Source organism: Rattus rattus, chromosome 11 (genome assembly GCF_011064425.1).
Source record: "Rattus rattus isolate New Zealand chromosome 11, Rrattus_CSIRO_v1, whole genome shotgun sequence".
In the NCBI taxonomy this organism is placed as follows: domain Eukaryota; kingdom Metazoa; phylum Chordata; class Mammalia; order Rodentia; family Muridae; genus Rattus; species Rattus rattus.
The window spans coordinates 7631149-7645058 of NC_046164.1; the positions used below are offsets into that span (position 1 = coordinate 7631149).

Below are 13910 nucleotides of genomic sequence, written 5' to 3' on the forward strand. Positions count from 1 at the left end.
CTTTCTGCTTTCTGGGTGTGGATGCAATGTAAGCAGCCAGCCTTCTGTGTCTGCCACCATGACTTGGCTGCCTGCTGCACATCTTCTCTCTCCTGAGGGACTGTATCCTTCTGGAGCTATAAACCTAAAGGAGTCCTGTCCAGGGGATTTTTACCACAGCAATAAGGAAGAAAACTAAGACATTCCCTCTTTATAGAAAGACACTGTTGTCAAAGGTGACTTGTTTAGGGTCATAATGCTCTTAAGTAACATTAGCATTTAAACTTCTAGAAGGCCCTCCCCAACTCTACAGATTCCTCAAAGCCACTAGTCTATAGTGCCTTCCACCTGAGAATTCCTGCATTATAAAATTGAAATATCACTACCGTATTTGTTCACTGTGATTTTCAAAACTATAACTAATATTTAAGGGGCCATTTATATGTATTTTGTTTATATAGTGCTTTCTTTCGTGTGTGTATAAACCCTACATGTGTACAGTGCCTATGGAGGCCAAAATGGGACCTCTAATCTTCTGGAAATGAAGTAAGAGATGGTGGCAAGCCGCCATGTATGTGCTAGGGACCCACCCTAGGTGCTCAGCAAGAACAGTGGGTGTTTGTCCAAGCAGAGCCAGCTCTCTAGCTTCATGGTAGCTTTTTGAGTGACTTTTAGAGATGAAAATAATGTGAGCAGCCTCACCCTTCACCTGCGACGGATGCTTAATTGTTTTCCAGATCACTTCTTTCTCTAATTTATCCAAACTCTTTATGTCTCATCCAGTGTCCTTAATGATAACCATACTTGTTTGAGATGGCATTTACACATGTAACTCTTGTACAAGGGGAAAAAAAGCTAGATTTTTGGGAAGAAATGGAAATATTTAACTGAGACACCTTGCATGAGGTCAGTATCAATAGATAAAAGTAGAAGATAAATTAAACACATTGATGGGCCTGGTCTACTGACTGGGCACCAGCATGGGCTCCTTTCTCTGCTCAGGATCAAAGGGCCAGGTTGCTAAGATAACCTTAAAGATGAAACTGACTAATACTTTGTGTGAGACAAGTGGAGGGGGAAAGGCAAATGACTCAGCCAAGATCACACAGCTACTCCTTAGAAAGGCAAGCACCTCCAACGGGGTGGGCCGGGGGGGACTGCTATCTAAGCCGCAGTCTGCTAATGGTACCCATATTGCCTTTGAACGTTAGCTTTCTTTCTTACATTAAACAGAGGCTATCGGAGGAGAAGGTGGAGGGAGAACGTCACATTCCTTCTAAAGGCCCAGAAAGGCAGGAGAGGAGACAGCTCTTTAAACTTACGCTGGCAAGCTTGGTTATCATCCAAATAATGCCCAGGGAAGCAGGTGGAGCTGCAGGTACCAATGTGGGTCAGAACCAGACCAGTGTCGCAAGAGGAGCAGGAGAAAGGCCCTCCATTCTGGCAGCTTCTGCAGGAGGGATGGCATCCTATGGAGGGAAGAGAGACATGAGTAAAAAACGATGAACCCAGATATTCTCCTTGTGATGCTTATACCAACCTGTCGTGATCTAGACTCACACAGGAGACAACCCCCTGGGTATGTATGTGCAGGGATAGATTAGACTGACAGAGGATGGACAATGTCCCCTAAATGTAAGCAGCTGAGGCCCTGACTACAAAGGGACTGGAAGTTGAGCACCAGTACTCATTTATCTCTGCCTCCCAACTGGAGGCGCAGTGTGGCCATCTATCTGAGGCCCCAGGTGTTCCACCACAGCAGTAAGAAAACCACTAAGGTACTCCCAAAACAACCCGTGGAAAAGGAGACTCCAAACACGGTGCTGGCCAGGCTGCAGCCCTGCCGGAAGCTTCTAGCCCCCTTTGTCTCTGAAACACCAAAGCCTTCTCTGATATTAAAAGAACTCCATCAGCAGCCCCCCCTCCCAATACTACCCCAAGTCCAGCACTTACTCACTTTTACAAGTGCCTCTCTCTTTATAGTGTCCAGGAGGGCAGTCTGGAACGCAGTGATCTCCAAGCAGCAGGTGGCGGGCATGCTGGCACTTTAGGCACACGCTACCAGTGTCTTGGAGATTGGCCACACAGTGCTGGCACAGAGGATGGCAGTCTGGAAGGGGAAGAGGGAGGGAAATGAGCACTGACGTTCGTGAGCTGAAGTCTAGTCAGTACACCACATGGCAGAGGGGGTTCAATTACCACAGCTGCAGCTCAGCCATCCAGAGAGGAGGCCAGAGGCAGCACCCGAGCAAAGAAGAGACTGGGGACTTTGTACAAACCGTGTGGGCTTGAGGTTTGTAGTAAATGGTTTTAGTAAATGCTAGGCCCAGCACAGCAATTGAGTTTTCATTTCTTTCCAATTGAACGACCTTCAAGTACTAGGGCTTTGTGTGATAGATACTTGACACGGTAGAGAGAAATGTCAGACCAACAGAAACAGCAAGATCATTACGTGTTACTCCTCCCTCCCCCCCAGAGCAAGAGCCCTCGAGGGCTGTGTGTCCCCACCATGGGGCAGGCTCTTGAGCCAGCCACAGGACTCCTCCACATGGTCTCCAGAGCCCGCACTTCGTAGTCAGCCTTTGGAATGGGGACAGGGAGCTTAACAGATAATTGGTCTGAGTTGGTTGCTCACTTTGGTTTTTAACGGAAGATAGAATTATAACAAAGGGCTGTGCATGGAAAAAAAAAATCATTTCCACGACCTGATAGATGGGTCTCGGCAGCTCTGTCATACCAGCCGTGATTAAAGCCATAAAACAAATTATCTTGTGGAGCCAGCACTCTCTTGCCCGCACTTATACAAGAGTCATCCTTTAATACAGAGCTCAATTGGGTTCAGCTTCCATTGTGGCCTAACACTCCCTCTGCCCTGCCTTCAAGTAGTAATCACCCTCAAAGCCTCATCCACCATCCTTCATCTCCATGGCAGAAGAAACTCGTGGATCCTGTATCACTCACAGAAATGAAAACAGTTGAGGGCAGGACAGGAAGAAAGGACTCTGGTTTTAGGGCCGTTCCATGTTCCCCGTGGGACTCTAAGCACTTCGTACCTGTTCCTACCCTACCAGAGCTCAGATGCCTTGCTTCATCTCTTGACATCATAGGTCAAGACAGTGATCTGGGCCACATTTGCTCTTTCAAAAAAAAAAAAAAAAAAAAGCCCATGTCAGCTACACAGATCATCACATCCATGATCCCTGCCCAAACAGACCTGGCTCCTGTGCTTTTGGAGAAACTCATGTTAACTTGCTTTAACGTTGGTTGCCTACAAATAGTCTCTGCACAGGAAGCGCGTCTCATTCCCACCCCCACACTCCACCCAGCATGAGACCATTGCCCTAGAAACCCACTGCTGCTGCCCCAGAAATTAAGTCAAAATGTCCTCCTCAAAAAATGCTCTCTCTTGAAGCATCACACAAACCAAGATACCTGGCCCGTCTCTGAACTTGGAAGTTTCAAATAGCAGGTAGCCTTTGAGTGATATTAGAGACAACTCATGACATCCTAGGAGCCAAAGGAATCCTTATTAAAGCTCTTCAGTACATCATGAAGGAAATGGTGGCTTCGCTAAAAGAAATATGAGTTGGACAACGGTGGCATACACCTTTAGTCCCAGCAATTGGGAGGCAGAGGTAGGCAGATCTCTGCGAGTTGGAGACCAGCAGCCTGGTCTACAGAGCGAATTATAGCACAGCCAAAGCTACACACAGAAACTCTGTCTCGAAAACAAAAACAGAACAAATAAACAAGTAAAAAACAAACAGAAAACAAAGCAAAAAAGAAAACAACACAAACACCAGAAAATAAAATAAAATAAAATAAGAGAAGACTGCTGTTTCCTGACCCTCTTTGCTGTGTATGACTCACATAATGCCAAGCACATTCCTCACAGGGTAGGCGCGTAACCCTACCCCTGAAGAAGTTGAAATGCCTCAGAAAATATAGGTAAATGAAGGTAGCGTTCTCTGAAGATAGAGGGCCAGGAGACATTCACTACCCAATAAAGGATTTCGTGCCATGAGCTTGTACTCCTCCTGACAAGCGTGGGCAGAATACCCTGGGTCTGGGCATGCGTGGATAAGATTTGTGGGTGTTCCATTGGGAAAAGAGTTACAGCTGACTGATGCCTTCTCAATCAGAGTCATGAAAGAGAACAATCACCGTGGTGGCACTTTGAAGAGAAAGTAAGCAGGTCTCTGGAGTAGTCTAAGGGTAGAATAAAAAGGTATTTGTGGATGTCTGATCTTGGGGATTTTGCAAACTGTTTGCATGATAGACACCATGCGTGTTACGTTATCCAGCTGGGGCTGGGCTGTGAACAGTTCTCTTTGCTCTTTCAACAGCCACCCTGAAACTCTCTCTATTCCTTCCAAGAAACCACCAAACCATGCCCAAGTGTTGTGGTCGACTTCACTCAGTCCACATGTACTATACCCTCCATGCGTTTCCTTCAGCTGTGAACATTTTCTCAATTCTTACTTTCTACCTCACAGGATTCCTCACTGACATTCTGAAAGAGTCCCTGGTGTTCTCCCTGATCCCTTCACTCTATCCTTGACCCAACTAAACAGCTACATGCCACATCCAGCCCTCAGAGGATTTTGTACAAACACTGTGGCTCCCTGAGTTTCCCTAACCACCTGTTACTGCCTTGATTGCAAAATGGCCTTCACAGGTGCCTGTATTTAACACTCAGTTGATAATGATACTTTGGGGGTTGTGGAACCTTCAGGAAGCAGGACATAGCTGGAGGAAGTAGTTTGCCGGGCTTGGGAGAAGTAGGTCTAAGGTTGCATTTAAGTCTGGCTTTAGCCTCCTTTAATCTGATTACCCTGATGTGAGCAAGCCTCCACCCTCGCCTACTACCTACTATGTTGTTTTCTCCACCGTGATGAATGGTGTCCCTAAAACTGCAAGCCAAAGTAAAACCCTTTCTCCCTTGACTTGCACCTGTGATCAGAGAAAAAAAGTAACTAACACAGCACTGTTTCCTTCCCTTCCTAACACCTTACCTCGATGTATTGTGTTTCAGCCTCCACAATTCTTTGTCTTGAAAAGGTCTCTTGAAGGGCTTCGAGTAACAAAATTGACTGGGTTCTTCCTTATCCTATCAGAAATCCCACAACACGAATACTTCTGACCAGCTTGACTCCTTGAAGCACTCTCTCTCTCCTCTCAGCACAGTTTATCCCACTCCTTACATTGGTTGGGTCCTCTTTCTATGCCTCCAATGGACAGGTAAACATAGGAATTCATCACAACCCTTGAGATGGCTAATCTTGATTGCCATACCTCTGGGATGGTCAGAGGGCAGTGGTTCTCAACCTTCTTAAACCCTTAACCCTGTAAGACAATTTTTTTGTTGTGGTGGTGACCACCAGACATAAGATTTATTGATATTTCATAATTCTAACTTTGCTACTATTATGAATCAGTGTTTTCCAAAGGTTTTGGGTGACCCCTATGAAAGGGTCATACAATCCTAAAAGGGGTTGGAACCCCAGAACTGCAGGGGCGGGGGTATTTCTAGAGAAGTTTAAATGCAGAGAGAAGACTCATGTTGAATGTGGGTGATGCTATGCAAATGAGCTGAAATCATGATCTCAGTAAAAAGGGGGGAGTTAGCTGAGTACCGACATATATCTTTCTTTGGCCCCTGCTCAGAGACATCATGTTATCTGATACCTCACATTTTTATTGCTATACCTTCCCCCACAGAGCTTTCCCGACCATTCTTTTCTCTGTTATGAAGTCAGAGAAAGCTACAGTTCAAAATAAAACCTTCCTCCCTTAAGTTGCTTCTTTTGGGCATTTGATCACCATAAAGAGTAACTAATACAACCTTTGATAACTTCTATCCTCTCAACCAAGTCTGTAGAAGCCTCAAACCAAACATGGCCGGCTTTGTGCACACAGACACCAGAAGCCAGTGGAAAGGGTTCAAGAGTGCTGGCTGCAATCACTCAGGGCCTCTGCTTCCTTCCATAGCTCCTTGTTAAAGCAGCCGTAAGAAGGCATCCATCAATCCCATGACAGATCACATGGCATGATAGAGTGAATACCCAGAGGCAGAGAAGAAATCAATAAATGACATCTGAAAATATAAAAGTCAACCATGAGTTGCCCAGAGTGTCACATTCATCCAAGTTAGATTATAGCTCTGCTTACACAGGAGATCCTAACTATTTCAGTTTGAAAAGTTGGACTTTCAGACTCTTTTTGTTCACTGCCTATATTTATTCTATTGTTCATAAAGTCACACTGAATACCCAGTCCTATGGAGAACTTGATTCCAGAACCACATCTGAGGGAGTTCCTATATTAGTTCCTTCACCCCAACCTTCCTTCCTGCTCCTGTCAAACACTAGCACCAACAAAACACCACTTAAATAAATATGTGGTAGAATCCTGCTGTGAATCACAGTTGGTTGACTGGTTTTTATTAAACCAAGGGAAAAAAAGAATAATAAATTTCTAAAATCTAGGAAACAGCTTTCTTTTTTCCAGAGGCTTGAAGTCAAAATCTTTCTGGGAATAATTCCTTGGGAGACTTCAGAATGACAGATGACCCAGGAAGGAAGCCAGATGCCAGAGCAACAAGGGCCCAAGGATCAATATGCGTGTTCTAACTTCCATCCAGAGAAGTATAGGACCCTAGGGCAGAGACAGAGCTCAGGATGACAGGCTACAAGTGGCCAGTCCCACCGGGCACCACCTGTGAGCAAGCTTGAGGGTCCAGCCTGAAAGCTGCAGTCATCTACACAGAAGAGGGTCTCTGACGTGTTCGAAAGAGCTTTGGGGATTTTATTTCTCTCACAGCAAAGCATTCTATGGAATAAGATATAAAAAACAATTTTTCAAAGCATAATCAAAAGACCAAACCACCTTAGGAATGGTTCTCAGAGTTCATGGCTGCCAATGTTGACATTTTTTTTTCTCTTTTACGCTTTTTCTACACAGCCCTTCACATGTAGATTTTTACACGGATGAGATTATATGAAATGTGAGCACATAGCACTTTCTGCTCAGCCCCGACACCATTTCTACACGCCATTGGGGGCATTCTGTCAACACTGTTTTGAAGGATGACATAACATCACAGCTTTAAGTGAAGGAAGGAACAGAAAAAGTCATTTTTATTATGGAGTGGACATTCTGTCTCCACTTTTCTACTTCAGGCTACAATGGGAAGCTTTGTACATAAGTCTCTGTCTGCAGTCCTGATCATTTTCAAAGGACAGCATTAATAGGCCTAACTAATATCATTACAGCTTAGATATGTGGCCTCGAACACACATTAGGTAGTGTCTCAACTGCAACAATACAAACCCTTCTGAGAAGGCAGACGGCACCATCCCATTCTGTCCTCCTGATAAATGGGGAAACTGAGGTGGAGCACTTCATTCCTGGGCTCACTCGAGCCAGACAGACGCAGATGAACACACAACTTTACCATTGCAGACATGAAAAATAGTGCCTCACAAATTCTTTTCTAGAAAGTTCATATCATTCTGTGTTTCTGTAAGACATTTGAGTCTGTTTTGTCATAACATTGCCAGTACTACAAATATATACATATATTATACATATATTATATTTTACACACACACAACAAAAAACCTTGGTTAATCAGGTTGGTAAAAACTTGTCTTACTATATTTTACTTTATTATTTTATACTTATAGGTGAAGTTGAACATTTGAAAAAATATTTTTATTTTCAAACAACAAAAACATTTAAGTGGCTACAGTATTCTGAGAGTATTTGGCACAGTTAATGACTCTGAGTATATGGTTATGTCCAAGTAGTTAATGTAGATAAGAAAGCAATAATGGGAGCATCAACTCACATGTTCTCTCCTTACCGTTGGCCGCCACCCCCATTCACAAGCTCTCCCCGGGAAGTCAGCAAAACCTCACCTCCAAAGATTCCAAATCTGTAAGGCCAAGGCATCAGGGAAAGATAAAGGATGCAGGGAAAGGCCAGCAATCCAGGCATGACCATGCATTTGAACCAACAAAGCCTGTCTTTCCTCTATCCATACAATCCATAGCCTCTCCATCTTCTACCCCCAGGCTAGAGAAGCATCCAACTCTGAGGAGAAGGAGTGGAAAGACCATTTGCTTTGAACTGATTCCCCTCCCAGGAAGCAGGCTGAGCAGAACTGGGTCCTGCCTCTTGCCTTAAGGAAGGCTATGTCTGAAGTGTCCTTCAAAAACTCTGACCTAGAATTGTTCCTAAAAGACCGCAGGGACAAAAATAGAGAAGAGACTGAGGTAAAGGAGGTCTAGTCACAGACCCAACTTGGGATCTATCTCAAGGGGAGACTTCAAGGCCTGACACTATTACTGATGCTCTGCTGTGCTTACAGACAGGAGCCTAGCATGGCTGTCCTCTGAGAGACCCAAACAAGCAGCTGGCTGAGACAGATGCAGATACTTACACCCAACCAATGGACTGAAATCAGGGTCCACTGTGGTTGAATTAGGGGGGCAACCTCATAGGAAGACCAGGAGTCTCAATTAACTGGGATCCCTGTGATCTCTCAGACACTGAGCCACCAACCTGGCAGCATACATTAACTGGACTGCTCCTGTCTAAAAGAACCGCAGAGAAAAAAAATGGAGAAGAGACTGAAGACAGGACTCTATCATGGCTGTCCTCTGAGAAGCTCTACCATCAGCTGACTGAGACAGTCACAGATACTTACACCCAACCATTGTACTGAAGTCAGGCACCTGGTGGTTGAGTTAGGGGAAGGATTAAAGAAGATGAAGGGGAGGACAACCCCATAGGAGGACCAGTAGTCAACTAACCTAGACCCCAGGGAGCTCCCAGAGACTGGAGCGATGGCTCAGTGGTTAAGAGCACAGGCTGAGTTCAGTTCCCAGCACCCATACGGCAGCTCACGACCATTAGCGATAGAATCTGCTGTCTTCCAGTGTGCAAACCTACCTGAGACAGAGCTCTAACCCAAGCACAAGGAATCTCATGACAGTGAGTGGCAGTGTTGAGGTGTACCTTGAGAAGGAAGAATGTGTCTGATGTATGACCAGAAGTGTCACTTTGAAAAATATTAGTCCCTCACAACCCCTTTAAAATGGATACCTAGGTCAGTTTGGCGCTTTTTGATTATATGGATCAGGTAATTTCTATGTGGTCTCTGGATTAAAAAGGATTGTTGAACAAAAATACTAGAAAGGACAGTGTGATGGTCAGTGGATGGAGATGTTTGCTACTAAGCCTGACCACTCTTCAAGTCAGGGGACCTACTTGGTAGAAGGAGAGAACTGAGTCCCGCAGATTGTTTTCTGACCTCATTGTGCGTGTTGTGACGCACCCGCCCATGGGCACACACATGTAAGTACATGTGATCCTCTTTCACCTCTTGGCTCCAGGAGAGCCAAGAAAGGAAACAGCAGCTATGCCAAAAAGGATCACAACCACACCACACGCTGCCAGTTAGCTGCATGAACTCCACTCCGTGTGTGGCTCAGAATAAAGCTATGACGATGTTCTTCATTCAGAATATATGGAGACCTCTGCCTCTAGGGACATTTCTGAAGGAAATGCCTTAAACGCTCTGTTCTTTCCAAGTTAAATTAGTGCATGTGCTCTGCTGTTCATAGCAGGAAGATCAGGGATCGACAGAATGAAACCTGGAAAGAGCAAAACCTCCGTGTGCCTTAGACCTGCTTGTGTTGCCTGCTGACCTACACCAAAGCTTGTGTAAATAGTGGGTTTCATAAGGACAGAAGAACACTATCTGGGAAAACTAAGATAAAATAGAAACTATACTTTAAATGCAATAAAAATCTGGAAATGCCAGGAGAGTTTGGAGAACCCAGAGGCCCCTGAAAAGGTTTTGGAGGAGGAGTGTACCCCTATTTTTCAAAAATCTTCTTCATCCTAGTTGGAAAAGGATGCTATTTGGGTGTGCTGTGTGTGTGTGGTGCAAAGCGTAAAAGTAAAGCGTGTGTGTGTGTGTGTGTGTGTGTGTGTGTGTGTGTGTGTGTGTGAGAGAGAGAGAGAGAGAGAGAGAGAGAGAGAGAGAGAGAGCATGCATGAGTGGCCTGCAGGAGATGACTGTATAAACTGCTGCGACACTGGTCACTTCCTGTTTTCCATCCCATACATTCTAAGAACTGATCTGATTTGGAGGAGATTCTCCTTGGTAGGTAGTAACCATCTGACAAACAGTGACTCTTGCTGTACACAGACTGTAGGAATACATCCTACCTTTCCACCTGTATTCGTGACATATCTAAGGCAGTTCCTCAGGACACACAGTGGAAGCTTCAGGGCTGCCTCTCAGTCTTTACTGGGTATGGTGGTTACTAAAATAGGGACCTGAATTTCCAACCGACCAGTCTGACAGCCTTGGTGAGGATTAGCATCCTATCCTAAAGCTCTGTCTAGGCAGGAAGGCACCCAGAACCCATCTTCCTGCCGACAATCAAGAACTAGGAGGCTGACCTCAAATATGCCTAAGTGATGTGTGCACACACGGATTGCTTAAACAGTGCCTATTGCCGGAAGCTGTCTTTCAGGTTCTTCCCACTGCCACTCAGCAAGTGAATTCTTCCTTGTCACTACTGCAATTACAGTGCAGGGTCTTTAAATATAACATTCATTAAGGCTGACAAGGAGGAGAGTGAGCCGGGAGATGCATTCGTGCTCAGCCCGCTTCAGATCGCTGGGGTATGATGCACACCTGTGTGGTGCGAGCAGGCAGATGGGATTCCAGTTGTTTGTATACATACCACCTTGTCAATACACAGGAATTCACACTCCGAGCAAGCAAATTAATGAAAATATTACAGGGAAGTCGGGAGACCGAGAACTAGCTCCAGATAAAAATAAATACATTTCTTGTTTTAAGCACTAGAAGACTCTATTTGTTTTCTAAATAGACACAGCATGTAGACATGCTCAAAATTTAAACAAATCAGAAATTAATATTTGAACTCAGCAGCTGCAGCATCCTCCAATATGTCGCCCTGCAGCTGTGAGGAAATTTCACGCGGTCATCGCTGTGTGATGTCTTCTCCAAATCAGAGTCTCTGCTTCGAGGGTCAGTGAGGATTACCCACGTTCATGATGGATGGCGGCAGTCACTGGGGAAATGACTTATGTCTCATCATTGGAACAAAGACCAGAAAGCCCGAAGATGTTCAAGACAACGTCTGCTATTAAAGAAACGGTCTACATGTCAATTTCATGGGGAAGTGACTCTTTTAGCTGATAAGTAATGATCTATAAGGATAAATTTAGACATACAGGGAGATTTTTAATATTATCCCACCGGTTGATTAGGTTCTTAATGTAACCACTGTCAAGGCATTTGGAAGTCGTTAAAGTAATCAACACTTGTAACTGTTCTCTACCAGATACAAGGAGAGATGATGTCATGTATGAACTCCAGGTCTTTTATAAGTGTAGGATTCACTACTGTAAACCCGGTTAAGAACATGTGCTGGAGAGCAGAGACTACAAGGATGATTTTGCTAAATGGTCTTCTTCAACTGCCTTCAAAATACCCTGATAAATCCCTGGATGTGTGCTGTGCCCAAACAGGGATGCTTCTTACTGTAGGGAGGGGTGATGGATGCTGAAACTTCGTAACTGAAAGTACTGAGACAATGGATAGTGGAGCGTGTGGCCCTAAGTAGAATAAACACATCGCCCCCTTCAACACTTGCTGAGCATGTGGAAGAGGAAGTGGAAAGACCGTCAGGGACCAGAGGACAGAAAGGTGCACAAGAGATAGACATCTTCATGACAGTTCATGAATGGAGCTGCATTCATGAACTTGGTGCAGCTGTTGTTATCGGAACAAATTTGGCACAAGCCTGTGCCCCTCACCAGTTCATCATGCATGTGGGGTCCATGAGGCTTCACCCCTTCCTGGAGGACTACGGGTACTTAAAGGTTGTTGGGGGAGGGAGCGGGTGTCATTCCTCCATGGTGGAGTCACTGATACATGTGTTTGCTCTACCACATAACCTCCTACTCAGGCTGAGGGAGGAACACTAATTGAATCCAGTGGGTCACACATTAAAAGACATGAGCTCAGAGAGGCCTTGAGAAGGAGGCTGAGCAGGAAGAGGAGAGTCTGAGAGAGGAGAGTGAGGGCAGGAGACTTAAGAATGACAGAAATGTGTTGCACAAATTTATGAAAAACCAAAGGAAGAGGATAGGATTTGAACTCTGATTCCACCGTGAGGAGCTCAGAGGTCAACTTGTGAAACCAGCACAAAAGACATTAAAACAACCTCTGACTGGCAGGAGAGACAGAAGCCCATTCCTCTGCCTTTTATTATTACTTTGGGCTTAGCCCTCCCAAAGGTGTTTAAAATCATGTCCTTTTTTTCCCCCTCAGAGAGTCTAATTAGTGCAAAAGCCATAAAACAAAGCCCAACCAATGGAAAAAACAATCAAATAGAACTTCCCTACCAAGACAGACTGACCTTAAGTTGACAGGACAGTGGTTTCTACCCAGTGTTGACCAACTTACTATTGGGAAGGGAGGGCAGCTCCTTGCACAAGGGCCCAATCTTGGATTAAACTCCAACTTTTTGCATTTGAAGAAACAGAGGCTCTCTTCTGTTGGGTTAGATAAAGTAACCAGAGATGTGCTCAACACAGGATGATGAGCCATAGTTCAGAGTCATTAGACAGAGATTTTGGTTTCAGCAGAAAGGGCAGAGCACCTGTTTATATGCAGGACACCTTGGGGAGCTGGCCTATGATGGTACTGCCTGGTCTCCTCATTTATCTTTGGCACTCTGAATCCAAAAAGATAACAATAAAAAAAGACACGTTGCATTTTTATAATAGCCAGAAGCTTAGAACCCAGATGCCAAACAGAGAGGATGACTCTCTTCTGTTGACTTTTATGCTTGTAGGCAAATGGCAAAATCATCCTGATCACCAGGAAAACACACATGGTATGTACTCATTGAGGAAGCAGAACGTGATGCCTAGAACAAATGGATATTCCCTGGAGATGCCTTCAACACAGGATGATGAGTGTGGCCCAACTTACCAGACAAGATGGATGGCACAGGCCGAGGGAAGTAGAAAATACAGAGACATTAGACAGAATGCCAGCAGGAACTGAGAATAGTTTGCTTTCAGAGAAAGAACTTTTGAAGGGCATGCAGAAAACCAGGGGGACTAAGCCACTAAGGACTATGTATGGACTGGCCTCAGAGAATATCCTACACCAGTGGAAGGGGAAGCCCTTTTTATGCAGGCCATACACCTTGGGAGGGGGAGGGGATGTTTGCTGAAACCGAAAAAGGGAATAACTAAGAATGATGCCCAAGTTAAAAAAAAAAAAAATGACAAAGGACAGAATACAACAGATTGCCTTCAAAGGAGGGAGAATTGTGGAATGGAGACAATACACAATAAATACAGATGGAGTCTCAACACACACAGGGATCTAAGGAGAACACAGGCCTTGGAGATCAGGAGAAGGACATCAAGGCGGGAGGCAATGGAACCATCATAACATTTTGGTCTTGGATTATTTCATAAGGCAAAGGTGATCTTTACTGATTTACTCTCACCTTGGGAAGAAGAGGGAAAAGATCCTATAGATGTGTATGCGGCTACCATGTAGGAGAAGTAAGCTTATGGATTTGCAAAAGGAAGGGAGAAAAGGAAACGTGGTCTAGGCCCACAGCAAATGAGTTGGGAATGGGCATCACTCAATGGATCTCAATTGTGCTGATTACAAAATGAGTCAAGGTTAAACAAAACTGTCATGAGGAGAAAGAAAAATAGATTGTGGGTGTGGTATGAAGAGTGCATTTCCTTAGAGCTTCTTCAGTCTACAGGGTGGAGGGGAGTGAGAGTCTTCATACTTGGAAAAGAATCCAAGGAGGGAGGGGGAGAGAGAAGAGGAGGAGGAGGGAGGG

The 13910-nt window shown here is 44.8% G+C and overlaps 1 protein-coding gene across 1 annotated transcript in view; it reads right to left on the reverse strand.

Annotated features, from left to right (window-relative positions):
• Positions 1-13910, reverse strand: part of Fras1 (Fraser extracellular matrix complex subunit 1) — a 250306-nt gene that overhangs the window by 146343 nt on the left and 90053 nt on the right. Inside the window, exons 20-21 of the mRNA XM_032916779.1 lie at positions 1937-2089; positions 1302-1448 (exon numbers count right to left, since the gene is read on the reverse strand). Of these exons, the coding sequence (XP_032772670.1) occupies positions 1302-1448; positions 1937-2089 (300 nt within the window). The remainder of the gene's footprint in view (positions 1-1301; positions 1449-1936; positions 2090-13910) is intronic.